Raw genomic sequence first — 27,843 nt, 5'->3', positions numbered from 1 at the left:
TTCACAGAACTAGAACAAATAATTCTAAAATCTGTATGGAAAAACAAAAGACGCTGTATAGTCAAAACAGTCTGGAGAAAAACAGCTGGAGGTATCAAGCTCCCTTACTTCAAACTATACCACAAAACCCCCTCTTATTTTGGGGGTTGGTTAATTCTTTTTTAATCTTTTAAAATTTTTGCTTTGAAAATTAAAAAAAAAATCGAGTCTACTCTGCACCTCATTGCAGAGCATAGAAATGTTTTGCATGTTTATGGGTTATACCCATTTTATTTCTTGGAACAACCATCTTCAGAACATGAGAGAGAGAGTGTGTGTGTGAGAGAGAGAGAGGAGAGAATAGGAGATAAAATAGTAAAGACTCACTGGTGGATGATTTTATGGTTTCACTCTTTAAGGAGTAGTGCCCAAATAGAATATTTGGTTTTCGAACAGATTTTGTGAAAAAGGGAAATATTAATGATACTGATATCTAAGGAAAGTTGAAGTTGCATACTGCAGTTGAAAGTTGTAGTATGCAGTTGCATACAGTATTTTTTTAAAAACTACTTTCAACTGCAGTTTAAATTTTAAAGATACTTGTACTCTTTATAATTTCAGTTATAGAATTTGATTTGCATATGTTTTATGAATAGCAGCAGCAAGAGTTCCTGAGAAAAATCAATATAGTTGGGTTAATTGTCAATACATATATTTTTAGGCACATAGGAAATAAATGACATAGTACTTTTTCCATAAGCAAAAAATTTAATTGCTTAAGGTATTGTTCTTGAATGTACTTTGTTTTTCTTGAATCTGGTCATGCCTTTATATATGAATATGCCTGTAATACGTTTCCCCAAAAGAACAACCAAATTCATTTGTAATTTTAAAGAGAACTAATGTAAAATTAGTAAAAGGGAAGATTTTAGAGATCAGGTAATGTTAGACCTTAGAATTAATCTCTGTGGAAAACTAAAACAAGAATAGCAAAACTCAGAAAAGTTGTGTTCTGCTTCCATATACTTGGGTAATCATTTGGCAAAATTTGCTTTCCTGACTCTTTGCTTAGTGAGTCTTTCCTTTCCTTGATCATATTTGGGTTAGAGATAAATAGTGATACATTATTGAGTAACTTAGGCTGTGGAGTTAGAAAGAATATTCTTGGCATTTTCAATCACTGTTTCAGGTACATTTGAAGAATACAGAAATAGAAAATACCAAGCTTGTGTCAGAAGTCCAGACTTTAAAGAATTTAGATGGGAGCAAAGAAAACATGATTACTCATTTCAAAGAAGAGATTAGCAGACTACAGTTCTCTTTGGCTGAAAAGGAGAATCTGCAAAGGACCTTCTTGCTTACAACCTCAAGTAAGGTAAGTACTTTCGCAATATGCATTTGAAGATTGTAAAATATTATCTCTGTTAAATGTATACAGTGTGGTTTTTATTTTTACTCTTTACCCCTCAACTTCTGTTTTGGGAAAAGTTCAAACTTACAGAAGAGTTGAAAGAACAGAAAAATGAATACATGTATCTTTCAGTATTTATGCCACCTTTATCTCCCCCATTTATATGCCCACCACAAGCCATTTGAAAGTCAGTTGTAGGCATTGACATTTCATCCTAAATATTTTTGAAAGTCTCTCTTATCAACAGTTACATTCTTCTGTAGATCCATAATACCTAAGAAATTTTATATTGATATGATAATAGTCATACTTGTACATGGGGCTTCCCAGGTGGTGCTAGTGGTAAAGAATCCATCTGCTAATGCAGGAGAGGTGAGACGTGGGTTTGATCCCTGGGTTGGGAAGATCCCCTAGAGTAGAGGAAATGGCAACCCATTCCAGTGTTCTTGCCTGGAAAAATTCCAGGTCCAGAGGATCTTGGTGGTCCATGGGGTCACAAAAGAGTTGGACACGACTGAGCATGCGTGCGCACATGCAGGCACACACATACATAGTTTTAGTCCACACTGGAATTGGTCCACTTATATTTTTGTATAACCTTTAAAATTTCTTGATCCTGGGTAGTCAGAAATCATACATTAATGATTATTGTTATATTCTTGGTCTGCTTTAATACAGAACAGTGTCCTTATACCTTTTGTCTGTGATGACGTTGATAGTTTTGAAGAATTCAGACTTGTCTGAGAGAGTGTTCTATATTCTAGTTTTGTCTATTGTTTCCTCATGACTAGATTTCAGTTAGATTTTTTTGGCAAGAAAAATGTTTTGTGTATTCTGTTGCAGTTACATCAGAAGTCATATAATACCAGTTCCTTTCTTTCTGATGTTAGGTTTAATCTGTTGTTTAAAGTAACGTCTGCTTATCTCTCCGTTACGTTGGTGTCTTTCCTTCTTTGTGATTTATTGAATAATCTGAGATAATACTTCAAGATCATGTGGACATCCTACTCCGCAATACTCTTTGACCAGTGTTCGATGATCCTAACCTGTATCAGTTATTACACTAATGATTGCAAAGTGGTGATTTAAAAAATTGTCATTCCCTCTATGTATATTAGTAGGTATTCTTTTATAATGAGGTGGTGTGGTTCCCTTTTGTTCTGTTCTATTTTTTTTAATCACTATAGACTTCCTTGATTATTTTTTGTTCAGTATATTATACATTATACATCATCATTCTTTTTTATATTCAAGTTGTCCTATAGCTGGGGGGAGCCTTTTCAGACCACATTTGTATTTTTCTGATATATTCCCCCTAATGCTTTGAATACTTCCTTATTTTGTGGTTAGAACTTTGTGTTCAGTTTTAATTTTAGGTTCAGACCTAAATCTGGTATTACCGGTTTCTCCAAAGAGCCTGATTTTTTTTTACATTCAAGAAAGGTATTTTGAAACCAAGAACTGAATCCTTTTGCTACTTTGTACTTTAATTAGATATTTTAAGTCTTAAATTTATATTGATATCTCCAGTTCAAATCCTGTACTTTCTAGGGGTCTTCTTTATCTTCCTTCTTTCCATCCTTATGTATACCTTCTTCCAGCTTCCAAAAATGAAAGTGAGAGTCACTTAGTTGTGTCCGACTCTTTGCGACCTGAGTCCATGGAATTCTCCAGGTCAGAATACTGGAGTGGGTAGTCTTTCCTTTCTCCACGGGATCTTCCCAACCCAGGGATGGAACCCAGGTCTCTTGCTTTGCAGGCAAATTCTTTACCAGCTGGGCACAAGGGAAGCCCAGGAATACTGGAGTGGGTAGCCTATCCCTTCTCCAGTGGATCCTCCTTACCCAGGAATTGAACCTGTATCTCCTGCATTGCAGGCGGATTCTTTACCAACTGAGCTATCAGGGAAGCCCCCGCAGCTTTCAAACATTATATTTATTCATGTTGTTTAACCAGCTTCCCTGATGGCTTGGATGATAATCTTCTTGCAATGCAGGAGACCTGGGTTTTGATCTCTGGGTTAGGAAAATCCCCTGAAGAAAGAAATGGCCACTCAACTTCAGTATTCTTGCCTGGAGGATCCCATGGACAGAGGAGCCTGGAGGGCTATACAGTCCATGGACCTGCAAAGAGTCGGACACAGTTGAGTGACTAACACTTTAACTTTTTCAACTAGCTGCACACACCAGTAGTTTCAGAATTATTATCTCAACACCATTTCCATCAATATCTCTGCTAAATAAAAACTAAGATCTTTCCAGATTTTATCTTAAAATACATTTCACTAAGGACGTAGAGAGTTTAGTCACTCAGTCATATCTGACTCTTTGCGACCCCATGGACATCAGCACGCCAGGCTTCCCTGTCCATCACCAACTCCCGGAGCTTGCTCAAACTCATGTCCATTGAGCTGATGATGCTATCCAACCTCTGTTGTCCCCTTCTCCTGCCTTCAATCTTGCACAGCATCAGGGTCTTTTCCAATGAGTCAGTTCTTCGCATCAGGTGGCTAAAGTATTGGAGTTTCAGCTTCAGCATCGGTCCTTCCAATGAATTCAGGACTGATTTCCTTTAGGATTGACTGGTTTGATCTTCCTTCAGTCCAAGGGACTCCCAAGAGTCTTCACCAACACCACAGTTCAAAAGCCTCAATTCTTCGGCGCTCAGCTTTCTTTATAGTCCAATTCTATATTGGCAAGGGCTCTGGGTGCAGCAGACTTGGGTCACACAGTGTGTGGCGTAAGGATGTGTACAGAGTACCAGGTTCACAAGTTACTTGAATTAATTTTTTTAAACATTTATGTTATGCATTTGTAATACAGTTCAGTTTTTTGTTTTTATTCTTGTAATCTTTTAATTTCTTGAATATGTAAAATATCTGTATCATTCAGAAGTCAAAATGAAATTAAAAGTTTACTTTTCCTTAAAAACCCTTTCTTGGGGTAGGAGGAAGGTTCAGGAGGGAGGCAACATATGTATACCTGTGACTGATTCATGTTGATGTATGGCAGAAACCAACACAATATTGTAATTATCCTCCAATTAAAAATAAATTATAAAAACCCATTCTTACCTGTTTCCATAGGTAAAACATTTTCATTAGTTTCCAGTATATTCTTGTTTCTTTTTGCAAAAATAAACTTGGTGCATGTGTGTGCATGCACATATCCTTCTCTGTCTCCTTTCTTTAAGTGAAAGTTGCTCAGTTGTGTCTGACTCTTGTGACCCCGTACACTATACAGTCCATGGAATTCTGCAGGCCAGAATACTGGAGTGGGTAGCCTTTCCCTTCTTCAGGGCATCTTCCCAACCCAGGGATCAAACCCAGGTCTTGAACATTGCAGATGGATTCTTTACCATCTGAGCCACAAGGGAAGCCCCCTTTCTTTAAAGGGGGATATTGTTTATACTCTTTCACTTTGCTTTTCTTCATTGAGCTATATATAGATGGGAAATCATTCCCTATCAGTTCATAGAGGTCTTCCCATTTAAAAATAAATGGGTATATAATACTTTGTTGTATATAATTGGAATAGTTTTATGTGGTTGTCAGTAGTTTGCTGTTGAATACACTCAGATATAGTTAATGTAATACCTAAAACATCAGATACGCATGACATTTAGGATTAATGGTTAAGACCCGAGTTACTTTTCGTTATTGAGTGTAGCAGCTTGCAAATGGAAATGTGAGAAGTATGTTCGATGGTTTTTATTTAATATTTGCTAAGATGCCACTTCCCTGGTGGCTCAGAGGTTAAAGCGTCTGCCTCCAATGCGGGAGACCCGGGTTCGATCCCTGGGTCAGGAAGATCCCCTGGAGAAGGAAACGGTAACCCACTCCAGTATTCTTGCCTGGAGAATCCCATGGACGGAGAAGCCTGGTAGGCTACAGTCCACGGGGTCGCAAAGAGTCGGACACGACTGAGCGACGGAACGGAACGGAACGGAACGGAAGATGCCACTTAAGCAAGATTCTGTGAGGAAAACAAGAGTAAAAATATGTGGAGAAAGTGACTCCTAATTGTTACAACTTTTTAAAAAAAGTATAAAAGCAATACAAAATCATGGTTATAAAAGAAATTCAAGTAGTATGTGAGAGTACAAGATAAAAGTAACTCTTATTTCCCAGATATATCACTAGAGAATTTTCTAATTTTCCTAGAAATCTTAATGTTTGTATACTATTTATACTTTAACAAAAATGTGACTACATATAGTGTTACAAAAACTTTAAAAATTGATAGACTGTCTGGACATCTTGCAGTATGAGTATACATGCAGATCTTCCTCATTCATTAGAACAGCTTAGTAGGGAATCCCCTAGTGGTCCAGTGGTTAGGACTCAACACTTCTCCACTGGCGGGAGCCCAGGTTTAATCCCTGGAACTCAGATCCTACAAGTTGCACGGACAGAAAAAAAAAAAAAGCACAACAGCTTTGTAATCTCTCTTTTTATTAAATACCTGTATAGTGTGTAATGTTTTTTAGTTGTGTACAATCCTTAGGTATTATAAAAGCATGATGCAGTAAACATTCTTGTACAGGTATCTAGGCACATGTATAAATCTGTGGAATAAATTGCTCAAAGTACAGTTCCCAGTTTGAGGTTTTAAATTTTCATAATTAATTCAAATGCCTTTCCAAAAAATTAATATATCAACAGTGTATGACATATACTACTGCTAGTAATGGCTGCATAAGTTTTCATTTTATGAAGGGTATATCATAGTTTATAACAAAATTCTCATATTGTTAGAGATTTTTTATTTTTAATAAGTTTTCATAATCTTAATATTTTACTTGATCCCTGCAAAAGTAACCCTGCCAAAACTTAAAGCTGTATTTAGGAACTCATGAAAATAAAATTGATCAAAAGCCATGTGTTTTTAAAAGGTGTTGACGAATGTTTCAAAAATCTTGATAACGGCTATATCACTTGCAGATAATAATGAGCCCACATATTTGCAGATGTGCTAATTTTCCTAAACCATCCAAATATTAGAGTTAATGGGTTTTCAGTCTTAGTTTGAAAGAAGAGGAATGGTATTTGTTTTACCTTCTTGGACTGTTGATGAGTTGAACATTTTTTTCTATGCATAATAGCTATTTAAAGAAATTCATACCTTTCTCCAAATTTCTTTTTTCTTTTGTTTAAAATATTTGCATTTTTTATTAGAAAATATTTTCAGTGCTTTTTCTCCTTTCTGGCATATAGAAACTGATAACATTTATATATTATCTTTATTAATGTTATACTAGAAAGATTTTCTTTACCCTGCTGCTGCTAAGTCACTTCAGTCGTGTCCAACTCTGTGCGACCCCATAGACGGCAGCCCACCAGGTTCCCCCGTCCCTGGGATTCTCCAGGCAAGAGGACTGGAGTGGGTTGCCATTTCCTTCTCCAATGTGTGAAAGTGAAGTTGCTTAGTCATGTCTGACTTGTAGCGACCCCATGGACTGCAGCCTACCAGGCTCCTCCATACATGGGATTTTCTAGGCAAGAGTACTGGAGTGGCTTGCCATTGCGTTCTCCGATACATTTCCTTCTCAGGAGCTAACAATTTAAAAACAGAATGGTTGCACTTTTTCTGAGTTTATTTCTGAAATAAAGAGGAATGTTGGAATAAGCTAGATTTATTGAGTTCATATTGTCTTGTTCATATTACAGAAAGTGGCAATTTTAACTTTTCAAAGGTAACTTTTAGGTTTGGTGAAAGGTGCTATAATTACAGGTTAGATCATAGGAAACATTTTTTAACCAGAATTTTTGGAGTTACAATGAAGTTTTTATAATTACTGTTATTAGTTATTATAAAAAATGAGGGTCAGCATTTCTAGCTGGAGAGATTCTGAGAGACAGAAGCCTCCATTTGAGTCTCTGTTTAGCCAAGACTGTAAGCATTGGTTATGTTGCTTGACTTCCTGTACTTCAGTGTCCCGAATAACACATATAGTGATAGTACTAATACCCAGTGCATAGGGTTGCTATATGGGGGTCTCTAAAACAAAGTCACACCTCAGACTTTTTATAGGCTTATACATGGAGAAGAGGGAGGCAGAGGATAAGATGGTTAGATAGCATCACTGACTCAGTGGACATGAAAGTGAGCAAACTATGGGAGATAGTGAACAACAGGGAAGTCTGGTGTGCTACAGTCCATAGGCTACAAAGAGCTGGACCCTACTTACAGCAACTGAACGAACAACAATACTTCATTTCAGTCATGAATAGAAAAGCAATATTTAAAATTTTAGATCTGTTGAAATAGAAATAAACATTGTTTCTGCTTCTGTTTTTTACTTGAATGGTTTAATTACAAATACATTTATCTGCTTTTCTTCAGGAAGATACATTTATTTTAAAGGAACAACTTCGTAAAGCCGAAGAACAGATTCAGGCAACTCGGCAAGAAGCTGTCTTTCTGGCTAAAGAACTTAGTGATGCTGTAAATGTGCGGGATAAAACAATGGCAGATCTGCATACTGCACGCTTGGAAAATGAGAAAGTAAAAAAGCAGTTAGCTGATGCACTGGCAGAGCTTAAACTAAGTGCTGTGAGTAAAGATCAGGTAAAGCCAGTTAATTTTGAATTTCCATTTTGGTCATTTATAAGCTTATGAAAGAGAATGACTTAACGCTCAAGTAATTGAGGTCAGATTCCTGGTCACAGAATTTTAAATTTCCATTCATTTTGTTTAGTCATTGTAACTTCTTCGGTTGAAACTAATGCAAGTTTTTAGAAAATTTTCTGTAAACAAATTCCTAATGGTTAGTAAAAACCACTTTGATAACAGGTATATATTACTTTGTATAGAATTTCTTATTTACTTGTAGCATAAAATGGTACTATGGTTATTTAACAGAATAATGCTTACTTCTCAGGAGGTAGATGATTCTTTTCTAGTTTTTTTCTTTAATAAACCTTAGTCCTTGGAATATAAACCTGAAATTATTAGGAGAGCTAATGTGACTCTGTCGCCAAAACTCCAAAACAAATAACATTGTCAAGAGAGAAAAAAGTGAAAATGAAGTTGGATTTACTACCACATTACGAAATATGAGATTTTTATGTTTCTTTTAGAGAAGAAGTTTATTTGTTTTTTAGGAAAAGACTGATACACTGGAACATGAACTGAGAAGAGAAGTTGAGGATCTGAAACTTCGTCTTCAGATGGCAGCAGATCATTATAAAGAAAAATTCAAGGAATGCCAAAGGCTCCAAAAACAAATAAATAAACTTTCAGACCAATCGGTAGGTATAATTCATCATAGTAAAATAATTCCTTCATCAATATTTTTGTTTGAAAATCAGACTTATTATGCCTTTTGAATATAATTCCTCTGTGCTTGATGTCACATATTGGCCCAATATCGTTGTGATACGTTTTTTTTTAAATTTGTAATTTTTATTTGTTGGAGAAATAAAATGTTCTCTTGTAACATTTAGTCAGTAAAGGGTTGGGTGTAACTTTTAGTCTTTGACTTAAGAAAGCAATAGCTTTGTGGACTTCCAGGATTTATTTATAAGATACATAGTTACTGAAGGAAGGATAGATATGCAACTCATTTAACAGTTGATTGTTAACAATTTTGAATAGGCTAATAGCAATAGTGTCTTCACAAAGAAAATTGGGAGTCAGCAGAAAGTGAATGATGCCTCAATAAACACAGACCCAGCTACAACTGCCTCTACTCTAGATGTAAAGCCACCGCCTTCTACAGGTAGAAATCGTTTAGACTTTTTGTATAAAGTGTTCTGCCTTGAAAAATAGTTATGCTTGTTTATACTGCCTGTTTTTAGGGAGCTTGTAAAAAATTCTTATAAGTCAGGGATTGAGGCAAAGGGAAAGTAAAGGTATAAAAGTCATCCATGTGGTGAATGTGCAAAATATGAGTGTAAACTCATGTTTATCTTTGTGAGCGTGTTCTCAAGTGTTAATTAAATGAGCTGGTGTTTTTAAGTGCAAATACTTATAGTATTTGGTCTGTAAGAAAAGAGCTAAGAATTGAAATTTTAATTTTAGCTAGCAAAATAGCAAATTTTAAAAATAATTAATTAATATTTCCCTAAATCTGTGGAATTTTGAACCATTTATGGCACTTTAATTGTACAGTTCTGTGGAGGGAAACTTAAAAATCTCTTTAGTTCTGTTCACATTTCTTTCTTGCCTTTGTTTTGTTTTGGCTGCTTCCGGTCATTAGAGTACTTTCCTTGTTAGTACACCTGTTGGTGGATAAGTTAAAATTTTTATTAGCTTATTAACTTTTAGAACGGATTAGAGAGACATAGTGAGTACATGAACAACGTGAAAATTTAAATTAACTCTAGGTTTTCACTTGTCCTAGTGTCTTTTTTTCACCTTATGTTAAAGGTGACACAATAACAAAATAAATGCTAGAGTATATAAAAGTATATTTAATTGTGTAATGTTTGGGGCAGTTGATGTTTTAGACTTAATAAATGTAGTGTAAGTTTTGTATACTATTAAATGTTTAGATTCAACTGCTGTGGAAATAGGATCCTGCCTTTCATTTCTGTACGGTATTAATAGAAGTACCGAGAAGGGTGTTATGTTGACTTAAGACTTACTGAATAGCATGAAGGATTAGAAAAATGGCTTAAAATCTTTTCTCAAAGAATGTGGCTTTCCTATATATCTTATATAATAAGTATATAAAGAACAATTTTTGTGGCATTTTAGAATATGTTTACCTAGCTAAAATCATTTTTTTCCTTTATTGAATGTGAACTTGGTTCTAGCCAAACTACAGTGAAATTCTCATCTAATGTTTATATTGTCCCTTCTTTGTTTACTTAGTTTTTGAATAAATGTTTTAAAATAGATGTTTCTCTTCTTTAGGATTACATTTATTTCACAGTATACTGATCTTCAAGTCAGGAAGCTAATTATACAGAGCAAAGTAATTTTTAGTAATCTTATTCTCTGCCTTGTTACAGCTGAGACAGATTTTGACAATCTAACTAAGGGACAAGTCTCTGAAATGACCAAAGAAATTGCTGACAAAACAGAAAAATATAATAAATGTAAACAACTCTTGCAGGTAAGCAAATTCCCTTGTAAGGAAGAGATTTATCAAATGTAATGGCTTAGCTTATCTTTATTGTTTTGATTGGGTATCCCAGAGTTTTGTTTCTTTCTCTTGTTTTTTTTTTTAGGGGGGTTGCGGGAGGTGGCTCTAGGACACACGGTCTTCAATAGTTGCAGCACATAAGCTCTGTAGTTGCAGCGCACGGGCTTAGTTGTTTTGAGAGCTTCCTGCACCAGGGATCAAACTGGTGTCTCCTGCATATGCAGGTGGATTCTTTACTACTGAGCCACCAGGGAAGCCCCCAGAGTTTCTTTACACTTGTATCCTGATCTTTAGTTTCAGTTTTGAAGTAGGGGGTGTTCTGTGTACCTGTTCATGTAGGCATGTGTGTAAAATCATGATCTAGGGAATATCCTGGTGGTCCAGTGGATTAGGTCTTGTGCTTTCACTGCTGTGGGCATGGGTTCGATCTGTGGTTGAGGTACTAAGATCCTGCAAACGTTGCATTGTGGGGTGAAAAATCGTGATTGTTTTCTGTTCGCCTAATCCCCTTCTCTTGATAATGGGCAAGGGATTAATTGAAGTTGGATGTTGTCTGTCTTCTAAGGATACATGAAAAATCTCTGAACTGCATAAAAGGAAAGCACTCTTTTTTTCTTCATGTACTGTAATAATAGCAAAGACTTTCACCACATCCTAAAGTGAGTAGATTTGTAAAGTAGAAAAATGGAATGTTAACCAAATGAATGGTTGCCTTTACTATTATTTATTTTGATTCTATTAAACTGTAATAGTAAAACATTTAAACTTTGCAATTGTCCTAGTAGCATTCACATTGGAGTATTTAAAGGACAAAGGGAAAATACTTCTCATTTGTATCTGATTTGGGGAAGGGAGGAAAAGGTGTTTTGTGCAGTATGTGGTTTTTGTTTGTTCAGTTAAATATTTTTTTCTGTGTTTGTTTCTCTGTACATGTGGAGAGGCGAGGGGTAATTTTGAGAGCCATGGAATGAAGTTCGTATTTTAGTCCAACGTTACTATAGTAATTGGGCTTCCCAGGTAGTAGCAGTAAAGAATCCACCTACCAATGCAGGAGATATAAGAGACACAGTTCAGTCCATTGGTCAGGAAAATCTCCTGAAGGGGAGGACTCGGCAACCCACTCCAGTATTCTTGCCTGGAGAATCCCATGGACAGAGGAGCCTGGTGGGCTACAATCCATAGGGTCACAGAGAGTCAGATGGGACTGAAATAACTTAACACACTATAGTAATTAATGTAAAGTATTTTATGTTACAGTCTTAATAATAGTTTAATATAATTCTTTAATAAGACTTTAAGCTGAGCATTTTTGTTGCTTCAGAAGATCCTTTTGTAGAGGATTGATTACCCTTGAGGTCAAAATAATTGTTTATAAGGGACTAAACTATTTTTCAGTAAGTGAGACAATTTTGGATGAATATTTAAAAAAACCTCATTATATTATCAAAAGGAAGATAGAATGTTTTTTCCAGCTAAAAACTTCCGTGTTGTAGTACAATTGAAATTCTTTTGCTGTATTTATAGTTGTGGAGCTATCACAATGTCATGCTAATGAACATTTCCACTACCTTCAAATCTTTTTTGTATCCTTTTGCAACTCATCGCTCCCTCTCTCCCCTTTCCTGGGAACCATTGGCTTGCTTTCTGCCACTGTAGATTAGCCTACCTTGTTCAGTTTCTATAAATGGAATCAATCGTATGTACGCTCTTCTTTTCCTGCCCCCTTTCATCACAGTTATTTTGAGATTTATTTATGTAGTTGCCTATTATTGGTAGTTTATTCCTTTTTATTGTGAGAGTTCATTTTTTTGCCGTTTAAAAAGTTGTTTTCATCTTATTATTGAGTTGTGTTCTTTATTCCAGATACAAATCTGATATGTGTGATTTTATCCCAGTTTGTGGTTTGCCTTTTTATTTCCTTAATGGTGTTTCTGGAGAAGGAAATGGCAGCCCACTCCAGTACTCTTGCCTGGAAAATTCCATGGATGGAGGAGCCGGGTAGGCTGCAGTCCATGGGGTCGCAAAGGGTCGGAAACATCCGAGTGACTTCACTTTCTTTCTGTAGTTCCTTTTGGAGAAGGAAATGGCAACCCACTCCAGTGTTCTTGCCTGGAGAATCCCATGGACAGAGGGGCCTGGTGGGCTATAGTCTATGGGGTTGCAAAGAGTCGGACACGACTAAGCAACTAACACACATACAGTGGTGTTTTTAGAAAAAGTTTTAGTTTTGCTAAAGTATAGATTCTTAATTTATTCTTTATGTATTCTTATTTTCTAAGAAAAAATTTACTAACTGAACTTGTAATGATTTTTTTTCTTGTCTTCTGTTAAGTTTTGTAGTCTTAGAGTCTTTTAATCCTGTTATTTGTGATTGGTGAGTTGTGGTACATATAGTAAGGATATTCAGTTGATATAGCATTATTTGTTGAAAAGACTTTTTCTCTATTCAATTGCTCAAAGCATAAAGCATATTTCTTTCTTTTTTAATTAAAAAAATTTTTTTTAATTGACTGTGCTGTGAGGCTTGTGGAATCTTAGTTCTCTTAGTAGGGATTGAACCATGCCCCTTGCAGTGGAAGCATGGAGCCCTAACCACTGGACCACTATGGAATTTCTAGCATAAAGCATATTTAAACATTTTTTTCCTTACACTAAACACTCAAAATGAAATTGGCCAAGTTACCTTTTCATCATGTTTTAAAACTCCTTTCCTTTAACATTCTAAGTTGTAGAGAAGAGCAGTGTTTAAGAAATCTACCTAGAGATTGTCTTGGTCAGGAAACCCCAATTAATATCTGGAAACAATGGCATTATAAATATGTGATTTTTATTACCTCCTGGGCTTCCCAGGTTGCACTAGTGGTAAAGAGCCCACCTACCAGTACAGGAGACATAAGAAATGCAGGTTCAATCCCTGGGTTGGCAAGATCCCCTGGAGGAGGGCATGGTAACCCACTTCAGTATTCTTGCCTTGGGAATCCTGTGGACAGAGGACTCTGGCGTGCTACAGTCCAGAGGGTCACAAAGAGTCAGGCACAACTGAAGCGACTTAGCAGGCATACGTGCTTGCTTTACCTCCTTTGCAAAAGTAATCTATGTTTATTGTGAAATCTTAGGCATTATGGAAATAAAGAATAACGATGGTGAAAAAATACCATTATGATCCTGATCCCCCGAAATAAGAGCTATTGATAATTTGGTTTATTGAATTCCCTGGCAGTCTATAGGACTCTGACCTTTCACTACTGAGGCGGGCCATGTTTTAATCCCTGGTCGGAGAACTAAGATTGTTCCCACAAGCTGCATGATGCAACCAAAAAAAATTTTTTTTTGTATATCTTTTTCTACATAGATATCATATAAAACTGTGTTAAACAACTTTTGAAGCAAAAATGGAATTATATACTGTATATTCTGTTTCGGAACTTGATCTTTTCAATTAACATATCTTGACATTTTCCCTTGTAATTTGTAGATCCGTTTGTTCTTTTTCAGTAAATACATTCTGTTCCATTATATGAATATAAAATGATTTATCTAGTCTTCCACTGATAGACATTTTGGTTATTTCAATTTTTATACCTTTACTATAGTGTTATAGTAAACATTCAGCACAAGTATGTTTGTATGGATATTGGCTATATATGGATTTAAAATCTTTTGGTAATTATACTAATTTCGTTTAGGATGAGAAAACAAAATGCAATAAATATGCTGATGAACTTGCAAAAATGGAGCTGAAATGGAAAGAACAAGTGAAAATTGCTGAAAACATAAAACTGGAACTAGCTGAAGTAGTAGACAATTACAAAGTAAGTTTAATATTTATATAACTTGATACTTCTGATCCTTCTGAAAAGTGCTGTCTATAATTTAGTCAGTCTAAAGTTTTAACATGTGTAACTGAGATAGCATTTTCATAATATAGCTAAGTATGTACTATGTAGTTATGTTGAATATAGTTCATTAACTGAACTGAGAAAGTGGTTACACATGCTTTGCGCTTGTGGCTTTCATTGTATCTCTTCATATAGACATGACTGAAGCAATTTAATACTAGCAACATGGCTATTAAAATTATATCTCTAAATCATGCTTAGATTTTAAGATGAAAAGTGATCATTTCATAATCCTTGTTCACTTAAAATGGTTTGTGAAATTATTCTAGAGCTTTGGTGTTTTTCTGGGAGTATAATAAGATATGATCAGTAATTTTAAAAATTTATGTAAAGGTTTGAAAATTTTTAACCAAAATGTGTTACTTCTGATCATTAATAATTATGCAGGCAGATTCTTTCCTGTCCGAGCCATCAGGAAAGCCCAAGCAATACAGTCTTAATTAAGAAGACTATTTTTGCTGAGGTAACATTAGGCAACAAACAGGATTGATTGGTAAATGATGTTTGTAAAAATGTTGGGAAAAAAATCAGTAGGCTGTCTAATTAATTAAGTAGAAAAAATATTTTCCCTCTAAATAATACAGTATAATCTTACATATTTTAAGGCCTGTGCATATGTGTATACTTTGCATTTTGTGGGTGTGTGATTAAAGGCCTAGAAGTTCTAAATGATTTAAATTTGTTCTGTCATAGCTAATTGTACCTGTAATCTAATTTTTAAATACAGCACTCTTGAAGACCAAAAATTACTTTGTTTGAGGTGGTACATTATAGGCTAAGGTAATTTTAATGGTGGTCAGTTTCTGTTTTTTAAATTTATTTATTTTTAATTGAAGGGTAATTGCTCTATACAGTATTGTGTTGGTTTCTGCCGTCCATCAGCATGAATCAGCCATAGGTATACTGGTGGTACTTTTTTATCTTCATCTGCTATCAGAATGAAAATTTGAAACTTCTTTCATAAGGTTGTTACTGTATATGGGATCGCTGTGGGTACCGTTTTTATTGCCTGGCAACTTCCCTTATTGTTAAAAAGTGAATACTGAATTTATGTGGAACAAAATTTTTTTGAAGATTGAGAAAATGATTTAGTAAATATTTATCAAAACCTGTTATATATAAAGCACTGTGTTAGTTGTTATGTGTTTGGTCTTGTCGTTCAGTTGATCAGTCGTATCTGACTCTTTGTGACTCCATGGACTGCAGCACGCCAGGCTTCCCTATCCTTCACTATCTCCTGGAGTTTGCTCAAACTCATGTCCATTGAGTGATGCCATCCAACCATCTCATCCTCTGTTGTCCTCTTCTCCTGCCTTCAGTCTTTCCCAGCATCAGGGTCTTTTCTAATGAGTCAGCTCTTCACATCAGGTGGCCAAAGTATTGAAGTTTCAGCTTCAGCATCAGTCCTTCCAATGAATATTCAGGAGTGATTTCCTTTAGGATTGACTGGTTTGATCTCCTGCAGTCCAAGGGACCTTCAGGAGTCTTCTCCAACACCACAGTTCAAAAGCATCAATTCTTCATCACTCAGCTTTGTTTATGGTCCAACTCTTACATCCATACATGACTACTGGAAAAACCATAGCTTTGACTATATGGACCTTTGTTAGCTAAGTAATGTCTCTGCTTTTTCATATGCTGTTTAGGTTTGTCATAGCTTTTCTTCCAAAGAGCAAGTGTCTTTTTAATTTCATGGCTGCAGTCACCATCTGCAGTGATTTTGGAGCCTAAGAAAATAGTCAGTCACTATTTCCATTGTTTCCCCATCTATTTGCCATGAAGTAATGTGGCTGGATGCCATGATCTTAATATTGTGAATGTTGAATTTTAAGCCAGCTTTTTAAATCTTCTCTGTCACCTTCATCAAGAGGCTCTTTAGTTCCTCTTCACTTTCTGCCAATAGGTATCATCTGCCTATCTGATGTTACTGATATTTCTCCCAGCAATCTTAATTCCAGCTTGTGCTTCATCCAGCCTGGTATTTCACATGATATACTCTGCATTATGTGGGTGATCGTATAAAAATGACACAATATTATGCTTATATAGAGTTTATAATCTAGTAGGGGTTGCTAGACGTGAAATTTCCTTGGAGAAGGAAATGGCAACCCACTCCAGTGTTCTTGCCTGGAGAATCCCAGGGATGGGGGAGCCTGGTGGGTTGCTGTCTATGGGGTCGCACAGAGTTGGACACGACTGAAGCGACTTAGCAGCAGCAGCAGACATGAAATGGTGATATGATTCTTTCACATTCATGACCTAGGTAATCATCTTTCAAACCCATGGGAAGCTAAATAATATTTCTATTTTATGAATAATAAATTAATGATAAAAATCAATGTTCTGATTACACATCATATTTATGGCTGTACAGCTGGTAAAGGTGCTTGATTTTTTTTGTTTTTGTTTAGTGCCCTGCCTATTATTTTGTGCCATATAGACATGAACATCCATGAGACAGGGCAAAGTGTGATGAAGTTCTACATAAACTACAAGTCTAAGTATTCTAGGGCTGTTTCCAATGGAATATTTAGGAGTTAGACATTATGGAGAAACTAGACCTGTGAATACACAGATGAACTGCACAAAAAAGGTTTTAATGGCCCAGGTAACCATGATGGTGTGATCTCACCTAGAGCCAGACATCCTGGAGTGTGAAGTTAAGTGGACCTTAGGAAGCATTACTACGGACAAAACTAGTGGAGGTGATGGAATTTCAGCTGAGTTATTTCAAATCTTAAAGATGATGCTGTTAAAGTGCTGCACTCATTATGCCACCAAATTTGGAAAACTCAACAGTGGCCACAGGACTGGAAAATGTCAGTTTTCATTCCAGTCCCAAAGAAGGGCAATGCCAAAGAATGTTCAAACTGCTGTGCAAATGCACTCATTTCACATGCTATCAAGGTAATGCTCAAAGTCCTTTAAGGTAGGCTTCAACAGTATGTGAATGGAGAACTTCCAGATTTGCAGGCTAGATTTAGAAAAGACAGAAGAACCAGAGATCAGATTGCCAAAATTCGTTGGATCATGCAGAAAGCAAGAAAGTTCCAGGAAAACATCTGCTTCACTGACTACGCTAAATCCTTTGACTGTGTGGATTACAACAAACTGTGGGAAATTCTTTAAGAGATGGGAATACGAGACCATCGATATATCTGACTGCTGAGAAACCTATATGCAGATCAAGAAGCAACAGAACCAGACATGAAACAACAGATTGGTTCAAAATTGGGAAAGGAGTACTTCAAGGCTGTACATTGCCGCCCTGCTTATTTAACTTCTGTGCAGAGTACATCATGGGAAATGCCAGACTGGATGAAGCTCAAGCTGAAATCAAGATTTCCAGGAGAAATATCAGTAACCTCAGATATGCAGATGACACCTCCCTATTGGCAGAAAGTGAAGAGGAACTAAAGGCCTCTTAATGAAGGTTAAAAAAGAGAGTGAAAGCTGGCTTAAAACCCAGTATTCAAAAAACTAGGGTCATGACATCCAGTCCCATCCCTTCATGGCAAACACATGGGGAAACAAAGGAAACCATGACAGATTTTATTTTCTTGGACTCCAAAATCACTGTGGACAGTGACTGAAGCTATGAAAATAAAAGATCCTTCTCTTTGGAAGAAAAGCTATGACAAATTTAGACTGTATTAAAAAGTGGAGACATCATTTTGCTGACAAAGGTCCATCTAGTCAAAGCTGTGATTTTTCCAGTAGTCATGTAAGGATGTGAGAATTGGACCATAAAGAAAGCTGAGTGCTGAAGAATTGATGCTTCCAAACTGGTGTTGGAGAAGCCTCTTGAGAGTCCTTTGGACATCAAACAAATCAATCCTAAGGGAAATCAACCCTGAATATTCATTGGAAGAACTGATGCTGAAGCTCCAATACTTTGGTCACCTGATGCGAAGAGCCAACTCATTTGAAAAGACCCTGATGCTGGGAAGGATTGAAGGCAGGAGGAGAAGGAGTGACAGAGGATCAGATGGTTGGATGGCGTAACTGACTCAATGGACATGAGTTTGAGCGAACTCCAGGAGATGGTGAAGGACAGGGAAGCCTGGCGTGCTGCAGTCCTCGGGGTTGCAAAGATTTGGACACAACTGACTGAACTACAACAACAATGACCTGTCAAAGACCGTACAGGAAGGGAGGATGATAACAGACGGACAAGAATTAATATAGGTTTGGAGGTCAGAAGTAGCATAATCTGGGCGCTGTAACAGTCTTTAATATCTGTAATATCTGATGGAGCCGATCATTGTGAAAGACAGGTTGAATCCAGATTTTAACTGTTTGGAATGTGGGTGCTATTTGCTGTTAAATATTTTATAGGAGAAAAAGAGACCCAACCAGAGTGGGTCTTAATGAAAATAATTTGGTAGCATGGAGAGGATTTACAGGTGGGAAGGATTTTTGAAGGTAAGAAAATTAGGTACAGATATGCTTAGAATGAATTGATAAAGGACCACCTCTTTTGGGTACCTTCCCCAGTCATCATCCATTGAGTTTATCAAGGAAAGCTTTGAATCTTGGGAAAGAATGCGTGTGGCACATAAGTTAGTATTTGTGATTTATTCATATGAGCATGATAGTTGAAGGCATAGAAGAAAGGGAGTTTTCCGAGAATGCAGAGAGAAGTCAAAGAAGAAACTACAGAGTACTTGTAATTGTGAAGAAGTGTATTTTAAAAAAGAGCATTAGAGGATGACAGTGTTGGTACCATTTCATAAAAGCCAGGAGAGAAGTTTTAAGAGTGAGGCATGTTTATAAAAAATGACAAGTAATTCAGGGACTTCCCTGACAGTCCAGTGGCTAGGACTCTGCATTACCACTGCAGGACATGCAGGTTCAAGACCCTGATCAAGGATCTAGGTTCCTGCATGCTGCAGAGTGGCAAAATAAGAATAATAAAATAATCTTGAAACACATCAGAAAAACAATAGTGACAAGTTCAGAGATATCAAAGAATAAGATCCAGGGAAAATACATGGATATGGTAATAGGGTTTGTTTTAATAGAAAGATGTAAACTAGCTCTTGAAGGAAGAGAGGGTAGATGATGAAAAATAATAATTTATGATCATTTTTCTCTCCTCAGCTTCAGTTGGCAGAGAAAGAAAAAGAGATAAGTGGTCTAACTTCATATTGGGAAAACCTCTCCAGGGAGAAGGTACTGAATAATGTCCTTGAAAAATTTCATACGACACTGAATGATAATACAGCTTTTTGAAGGGACATAACATTTTACAGTTATATGAGGATAATTTTTTCTTTTTAAGTTAAATGAAGAAAAGACAAACAGGTAGAAAATGTTTTTTAGTTTTATAATATTTTAAAAATATTTTGATAGAAAAATGCTTAAGTCGAAACTTTGACTTTTGTTACATAGTTTGGATTTAACAAATTTTAGTGTTCAAATTTATAACAGTAAACAAATTTAAAATTATACTTAATGTATTTATTTGGTTTTCTTTGTAATAGGAAACATTTTAGGAGCTGTTTAATGCGACGAGTTGACTCACTGGAAAAGACTGATGCTGGGAGGGATTGGGGGCGGGAGGAGAAGGGGATGACAGAGAATGAGATGGCTGGATGGCATCACCGACTCGATGGACATGAGTTTGAGTGAACTCCGGGGGTTGGTGATGGACAGGGAGGCCTGGCGTGCTGTGATTCATGGGGTCACAAAGAGTCGGACACGACTGAGCGACTGAACTGAATGCGTTCTTGCATAACCTGACCTTCAGACAGAGCATACATTTATAATATAAAATGTACTGTAATGCAACATTTCTCACAGTAGGGTCTAAAGGGTCTTGTTATGAATAATAAAAGATACTCCTATCACTGAGAAAATTCCAGAAGTTTTAGGAGGTCAGTGCCAGGAACTGGGGACAAGACCAAAAATATTTTTTATGTTACAGTATGCATTTATGCATGCATGTATGTATGTAGTTATGTATGTACAGTCTTCCCTCTGTGTCTTTGGGGTTGGTTTCTGGAGCCCCCTCTGAGGATGCCAGAATCCAAGGATGCTGAAGTCTCTTATGTGAAATGGTGTAGTACCACTGGCCCTGAGTATCCATGCATTCTGCATTGGCCGATTCGGAGGGCCAACTGTATTTTAAGTTTATATTTGGGTATCTGTGTTCATCTGTGTGTTTATCTAATCTGATGTCAATAGGTATCATTTTCCTACTTGGTACTCATCAATATGAGCTCATTTTAGTAGTGTGTTAAGAATTTTTTGCTGTTCACGTTGTCCCAGATTTGATCAGTGGGAACACCTTCAAACTGGTCCCTGATATGCCCCAATATCAAAAGGATGGTGTTGGTTTTTTGAGCACTTAATTTTTTTCTAGTGTTGCAAGATATTCTCATATGTTCCATTTCACCACGAATCTTTGGAGTTGGCCATTTTTTATAAGAAAGATTCTGAAATTAACTTCTCCAAGGAGTTCTGGTTGCTTATTATTAGGAAATGCTGTTTAGAACCCAGAATTCAGGCCCTATGTATCTTCATTATTCCTGGTGCCCATTGCTTCTGGATCCTTTCAGTGCCAGAGCTGAGAAAGGTTTGTATTTTAGATATTGTGAATTCTAGTCCAACTCAACTAGTTCTTCCTTGCCTTTTTTTTAAAGGCATTTTTAATAGTTATTGCAGTAATTTCATCTAGCTACAGAGAGATTATCAGAATGAGGATGTTGGTTGTGTTCTTGTGCTTGTTGTTTTGCCGTGCCATCTGGCTTGCAGGATCTTAGTTTCCCAATCAAGGATCAAACCCAGGCCCTGGCAGTGGAATGGTAGAATCTTAACCACTAGATTGCCAGGGAAATCCTCCTTGTCCTCCTAATTCCTGTTTGTACACCTTTTCCTCAGTGAGAATCCTGTGCCCAACGGTGTCAGCACATTTAATCTATTTGGTAGTTCCAGTATCTCACATAAAACAGTTTCAAAACTGCTAGAGCTATATCCACTAAGACAAAGAAACCTGTTATGAGTAGAATTCAGTTCAAAATTGTTTGCAATTCTTCCCTCTCCACCCCATCCCTGGGTTGTCAGTATATTGTGTTTGAATGTTACTTGCATTTGTTCTCTCTCTCTCACCCTCTCATCCTCCTCCCTACCTTCAGTATATGTAACAGAAAATGACAGGTGGGTTAAAAAGATTTCTGCAAATGAACAATGGGTTGCGCTGTGTGTGCTTAGTTGCTCAGTCATGTCCAACTCTCTGCAGACCCTTGAACTGTAGCCTGCCAGGCTCCTCTATGTTTTCCAGGCAAGAATACTGGAGTTGGGTTTCCTACTCCAGGGGATCTTCCCTACCTAGGGAGTGAACCCATGTCTCTTGTGTCTCCTACATTGGCAGGTGGATTCTTTACCACTAGTGCCACCTGGGAAGCCCTAAACGGTGGATTGAAGCAAATTAAAACAATAGGAGCACAAATGAAGAGTAAGAAAACAATTTTTTATTTCTGGTATGAGTTTTGGTCAAGTGTATTTCAAAGTTAAAGCAATGATGACCTAATTAGATTTGACAGGAAGTTGACAAAATATGTATTTCAAATGCTTAAGACCTCTTTGTGAAATATGAATTTACTTAAGTAATTTTTGGTAAGAAACCCAGCTCCTAAGTGTATTTTGTGCTTGGAGTTACTAGCTAATGTTGTAGAGAAGCAATCAAGATACTTTATTTTTATACATTTTACATATATAAAATATGTTTCATATATAAAAATATAACAGTTATATATTTATAGAATATATTTTATAATTTTGTAGTTTCATATATGATAGTGAAAGTGCTGAATGGTTATAACCATGTGTACATTTTGCTGAGTTACAGATGGCTCAAATCACAGAAAATAATATATAGTGACTTATTAATTATGCTGCAGTTTAAATAATCTTGCAAGACTGTAATCAGCCTGTTAGATGGGGCTCAGACATCTCAGTTCAAGACCTACTTCTGAGCTCACTTTGTTGCTGGGATTCAGTTCCCTGGGGGTTGTTCAATAAGGGCCATACTTCGTACTCTGCCATCTTCCAGTCTTCCATGAGGTCACTCCTCTCCTCTCTCTCTTTTTATTCCTCTTCCCTCTGCTCTGTGTTTGACAGAAGATTATTCAAACCACAGGCGGGTAACCTTTAAAAATGTTGATACTTTCCTTGCTTGAAGACCCTTATGGGTCTCCCATGTACTTGCGCATTTAAGATAAATGCCAAAATTCTTTTTTGTGCTGTGTGGCTTGCAGGATCTTAGTTCCCTGACCGGGGATTGAACCTACACCCTTGACAGTGAAACCATGGAGTCCTAACCACTGGACTACCAGGGAATCCCTCCAAAATCCTTAGTATAGATTATAATCTTTCATATGATTAGCCTCTCTCTCTAGACCCATTTTAAGCCACAGTTTGTTTGATTCTCCTCTATTGTAGAATTCCTCTCAGTAGTAGTTCTGAGTCTTAAGCTTGCATCAGAATCATCTGTATGATTTGTTAAAGCACAGCTTTCTGGGTTCTGTTCCCAGAGTTTCTGATTTGTAGGTCAGGGATGGGGCTTGAGATTTGCATTTAAGTTGCTGCTGATGGTGCTGGTCTGGGGACTGCACTTTGAGAACTGTTAGAGTCACTCCAGCCTTAAAACTCATGAATTGCTTTCTTGTTTCACGGCCCTTGTTCGTGTAGTTTGCCAAGAATATTCTTGCCTACAATTCTTTGGGTTAACTTTAAACTAGGGAAGTCCCGGAAGAATTTAAACATATATAAGAAGAGAATAATGTAATGAACTCTGCTGTATTTCTCACCCAGCAATCATCAGATGTTACTTTATGATTATCTTACCTGTTCAACCATTTCCCTTCTGTCTTAACCCAGTGGTATTTTTTTCAAGTATATTCCCAAATTTTTAAATATTTTCTTCTAAATATTTAAGTACTCCTACTACTCTTGACTTACGCTTTTAAGTCTCAGGTTAAATGACTCTTCTTCAGAGAGGCCTTCTTTGACCTCTCATTCTAAATTAGGTACCTCTATTAAACTTACATGTGGGAACTGTACTTTTATTTTACAGCGCTTACCATAATTACCATAACTAATACTTATTTCTGTATGTATTTCTCTTAATTAAAACTTGCTTTGCTTAATTATAAGATCCATGAAGAGAGGAATCATGTCTATTTTGTTCACCATTGTATTTGTAGTCTCTACTCCAGTATCCTGGCCTGGAGAATTCCATGGACTGTATAGTCCATGGGGTTGCAAAGAGTTGGACATGACTGAGTGACTTTCACTCATAGTGTTTGATATTTGAAGTTAAATATTTGTTGAATGACTAAACAAATTAATGTTAATGGGTCAAATTAATTTATAGCATTTGCTTATAAAAACATTTGGTAAAAGAAATGTATTGGCATCAGCAGTTTTATTATCAGTTAATACCCTACCGTGTCAGGAATGCAATAGAAATAGGCCAGTTTGCTTTCTACTTCCTGTCTTCTTGAGTTACTCTTAATATTTTCCTGCTAGTGACGCTGTAGTTTTATATTACTTTTAAAGTGCATTTATAAGAATTTCTGTTCACTATTTCAGCAACTTGCTTAATGTTTGTTTTTTCCCAGTGTTTTTTTAGAACCCTTGATCCCCTGGAGAAGGAAATGGCAACCCACTCCAGTACTCTTGCTTGGAAAATCCCATGGACAGAGGAGCCTCGTAGGCTAGAGTCCACAGGGTCGCAGAGAGTCGGACATGACTGAGTGACTTCACTTTCACTCCTCTATAAGGTTGGGATTAAATCCTTTTCCTTCAGCACTAAAACCTAGATCCAAACAGTGCCTGGGATAAACCAAATGATCATTAAGCGTTAGTTGAGTGAGTAAATGAAAAAAAAAAGATGAATTGTCATCTAACAGAATGTGTATTTTACTTATTTTGTTTCCTGTCCATCTTCCCTGCTGTAGATACCAACTTCACATGAGCAGGAATTTTTGTATGTTTTGGTTGTACCTGAATCTCTAGTGCCTGGAGAGCAGTGCCTGCCACATATTAGATACTCAATAAATATTTATTGAACATTGTTGTTCAGTTGCCCAGTTGTGTCAGACTTTGAGACCCCATGGACTGCAGCACGCCAGACCTCTCTTTCCCTCACCATCTCCCAGAGTTTGCCCAAGTTCATAGCATTGGCAGTGCCATCCAGCCATCTTATCCTCTGATGCCCTCTTCTCCTTCTGCCCTCAGTGTTTCCCAGCATCAGGGACTTTTCCAGTGAGTCAGCTGTTCATATCAGATGACCAAAATACTAGGGCTTCAACTTCAGCATCAGTCCTTCCAGTGAGTATTCAGGGTTGATTTCCCTTAAGATTGACTGGTTTGATCTTACTGTCAAGGGGACTCTCCAGCACCATGGTTTGAAGGCATCAGTTCTTTGGCGCTCTGCCTTCTTTACGGTCCAGCTCTCACAACCATACATTACCACTGGGAAGACCATAGCCTTGACTATGTGGACCTTGCTGGCAGAGCAATGTCTCTGTTTTTCATCATATTGTCTAAGTTTGTCATAGTTTTCTTGCCAAGAAGCAAACGTCTTCTGATTTCATGGCTGCAGTCACCATCTGCAGTGATTTGAGAGCACAAGAGGAAATCTGTCACTGCTTTCCCCTTTTCCCCATCTATTTGCCATGAAGTAATGGGGCTGGATGCCATGATCTTGGAGAAGGCAATGGCAACCCAATCCAGTACTCTTGCCTAGAAAATCCCATGGACGGAGGAGCCTGGTAGGCTGCAGTCCATGGGGTCACGAAGAATCAGACACGACTGAGCAACTTCACTTTCACTTTTCACTTTCATGCATTGGAGAAGGAAATGGCAACCCACTCCAGTGTTCTTGCCTGGAGAATCCCAGGGACAGAGGAACATGGTGGGCTGCCTATGGGGTTGTACAGAGTCAGACACAACTGAAGCGACTTAGCAGCAGCAGCCACAGCCATGATCTTCGTTTTTTAGTATTTGGTTTTAAGCCGACTCTTTCACTCTTCTCCTTCACCCTCATCAAGAGGCTCTTCAGTTTCTCTTCACTTTCTGCCACTAGAGTGGTATCATCTGCGTATCTGAGGTTATTGATGTTTCTCCTGCCTATCTTGATTCCAGCTTGTAACTCATCCAGCCTGGCATTTCTCATCATGTTCTCAGTGTATGGATTAAACGAACAGGGTAACAGCAGACAGCCCTGTTGTACTCCTTTCTCAACCGTGAATGAATCAGTTGTTCCATACAGGGTTCTAACTGTTGCTTCTTAACATGCATACGGGTTTCTCAGGAGACAGATGTTTTGATAGTCCCATCTCTTTAAGAGCTTTCAGCGGTTTATTATCATCTACACGGTCAAGGGCTTTGGCGTAGTTGATGAAACAGAGGTAGATGTCTTTTTGGAATTCCATGGCTTTCTCTATGATCCAGCGAATGTTGGCGATTTGACGTCTGGTTCCTCTTTCTCAATAACATAGTTATTGAACATACGTGTGAATAAAAATTCGTTATTATTTTTTAGAGTAACTTGCTCTCTAGTATCATAAAAATATATGTTTTAAAAGTAACTTTTAATAGTATGAAGTAATTTAGTATATCTTATTTAGAAACTCTACCAATTTAAATTTATTTAGAAATTTAATGTATCTTTAAATATCTTGCTGCTGCTGCTAAGTCGCATCAGTCATGTCTGACTCTGTGCGACCCCACGGACAGCAGCCCACCAGACTCCTCCGTCCCTGGGATTCTGCAGGCAAGAACACTGGAGCGGGTTGCCATTGCCCTCTCCAATGCGTGAAAGTGAAAAGTGAAAGTGAAGTTGCTCAGTCGTGTCCGACTCTGTGCGACTCCATGGACTGCAGCCTACTAGGCTCCTCTGTCCATGGGATTTTTTAGGCAAGAGTACTGGAGTCGGTTGCCATTGCCTTCTCTGCTTAAAATATCTTCAGTTCAGTTCAGTTGCTCAGTCGTGTCCGACTCTTTGCGACCTCATGAATCACAGCACGCCAGGCCTCCCTGTCCATCACCAACTCCCGGAGTTCACTCAAACTCATGTCCATCGAGTCGGTGATGCCATCCAGCCATCTCATTCTTTGTCGTCCCTTTCTCCTCCCGCCCCCAATCCTTCCCAGCATCAGAGTCTTTTCCAGTGAGTCAACTCGTCGCATGAGGTGGCCAAAGTATTGGAGTTTCAGCTTTAGCATCAGTCCTTATGTCATTCCAAAAATCACTGCTTAGAATCATTTACCATTTTCATACTATTTCAGATATTCTATATAACCCCTTTACTAGAAATTTGAAACGGAAAGAGAAAAGAAAATAATAAAGCAGAAAGCACAGTGGCAAACAATGATAAAAATGATGGTGGGAAGTATTTTATTAACTATTACCAGAGAAAAAATTAAAAATAGTTTTAAAGTAAAATTGTTTCAAAATGTTCTTTAAAATCAGGTACCTTCTAGGAGTTTTTCTGAATTTCATTTCATATTACCAGATGATTTGCTTCCTTTTTGAGAATGGAAGAGTAATACTTGTATGTAGCTATAAATGATTAATGGAAGTTGTCTCGAGTGTATATGTGATTTTTGTGGGTGACAAAGGCAGTGCAACTGCTGCTGTGTTTTTTGCCTGCATCCATAATTGAAGAAAATGATAAATTTAAGTTAGAAGTTAGTGAAAAGATGCAGTTTTTTTTTCCATCTAAGTTCATGGTTATCCTGAATTCTAAACGTAGATCCTTTGGAGGAGGGTGGGTGCATTGTTTATATAAGTTTAAGACTCTTCTCTAAGTTAACAGTTCAGTCTTCTGATTTGCCAAACAACCCAATCAGAACAGTTTTGTCCATGTTCCTTTATTTTGTTTAGCCTGCCTCCATTTTCCCCCATGAGGAATCAAAGCTGCTTATTACTCCTGTTCTTACCCTTATATTATTTGCAGAGGATTTATTGCATCTTTGATCATAAAGGAGTGGAGTATGAGCCTAGAGTAAACTCTTTATTGGGTTGAAATTCTCTATGATGTTTCTTGATGGTATTAGTGCATGTATAAATCTTTTGATGAAACCCTGACTTCATTTAAGTAGTTGATTATTTGCTTATAGAGAAATAGTCTTTTAAATTGAGTACTTTTGTAGAAGTATTTTCTCATGTCTAACTCTTTTGCTGCTTTCATGCCTTCCCCTCCCTCTTTTCTTGAATCATCTTTGAAATATTTTTAAAATTTACTCTCTCCCTTTTTCTCTGTTCACATTGTCACTTTCACATCCTGAATCACTACAGCAGTGTGAATGGGGTTTTTGATTGGCAGGAGGTGAGGGAACATCCATTGAGGGCCTGCTATGTTTTTAAACAGTCCCGTCATTTCTCAGTAGTCCTCTGAGGCCTGCAGGAGGTAAGTTCCTCGGGGTTATTTGTACGGGAGCTAACAAG

At 37.2% G+C, this 27,843-nt stretch overlaps 1 protein-coding gene across 2 annotated transcripts in view; it reads left to right on the top strand.

Moving 5' to 3' along the window:
• Positions 1 to 27,843, top strand: part of TAX1BP1 (Tax1 binding protein 1) — an 89,864-nt gene that overhangs the window by 44,444 nt on the left and 17,577 nt on the right. The window contains exons 8-14 of one of the 2 annotated variants that reach the window (XM_055420964.2): positions 1,169 to 1,354; positions 7,735 to 7,959; positions 8,496 to 8,642; positions 8,989 to 9,112; positions 10,350 to 10,453; positions 14,170 to 14,295; positions 19,486 to 19,557. In XM_055420964.2, the coding sequence (XP_055276939.1) occupies positions 1,169 to 1,354; positions 7,735 to 7,959; positions 8,496 to 8,642; positions 8,989 to 9,112; positions 10,350 to 10,453; positions 14,170 to 14,295; positions 19,486 to 19,557 (984 nt within the window). The remainder of the gene's footprint in view (positions 1 to 1,168; positions 1,355 to 7,734; positions 7,960 to 8,495; positions 8,643 to 8,988; positions 9,113 to 10,349; positions 10,454 to 14,169; positions 14,296 to 19,485; positions 19,558 to 27,843) is intronic. The other variant, XM_055420965.2, reaches the window with a different exon arrangement.

Source organism: Moschus berezovskii, chromosome 3, assembly GCF_049115385.1.
Source record: "Moschus berezovskii isolate FMDL1 chromosome 3, NW_MosBer_1.0, whole genome shotgun sequence".
Taxonomy (NCBI): Eukaryota; Metazoa; Chordata; class Mammalia; order Artiodactyla; family Moschidae; genus Moschus; species Moschus berezovskii.
Note: the sequence above shows the minus strand (reverse complement) of the source record. Positions and strands in the feature narration are given on the sequence as shown.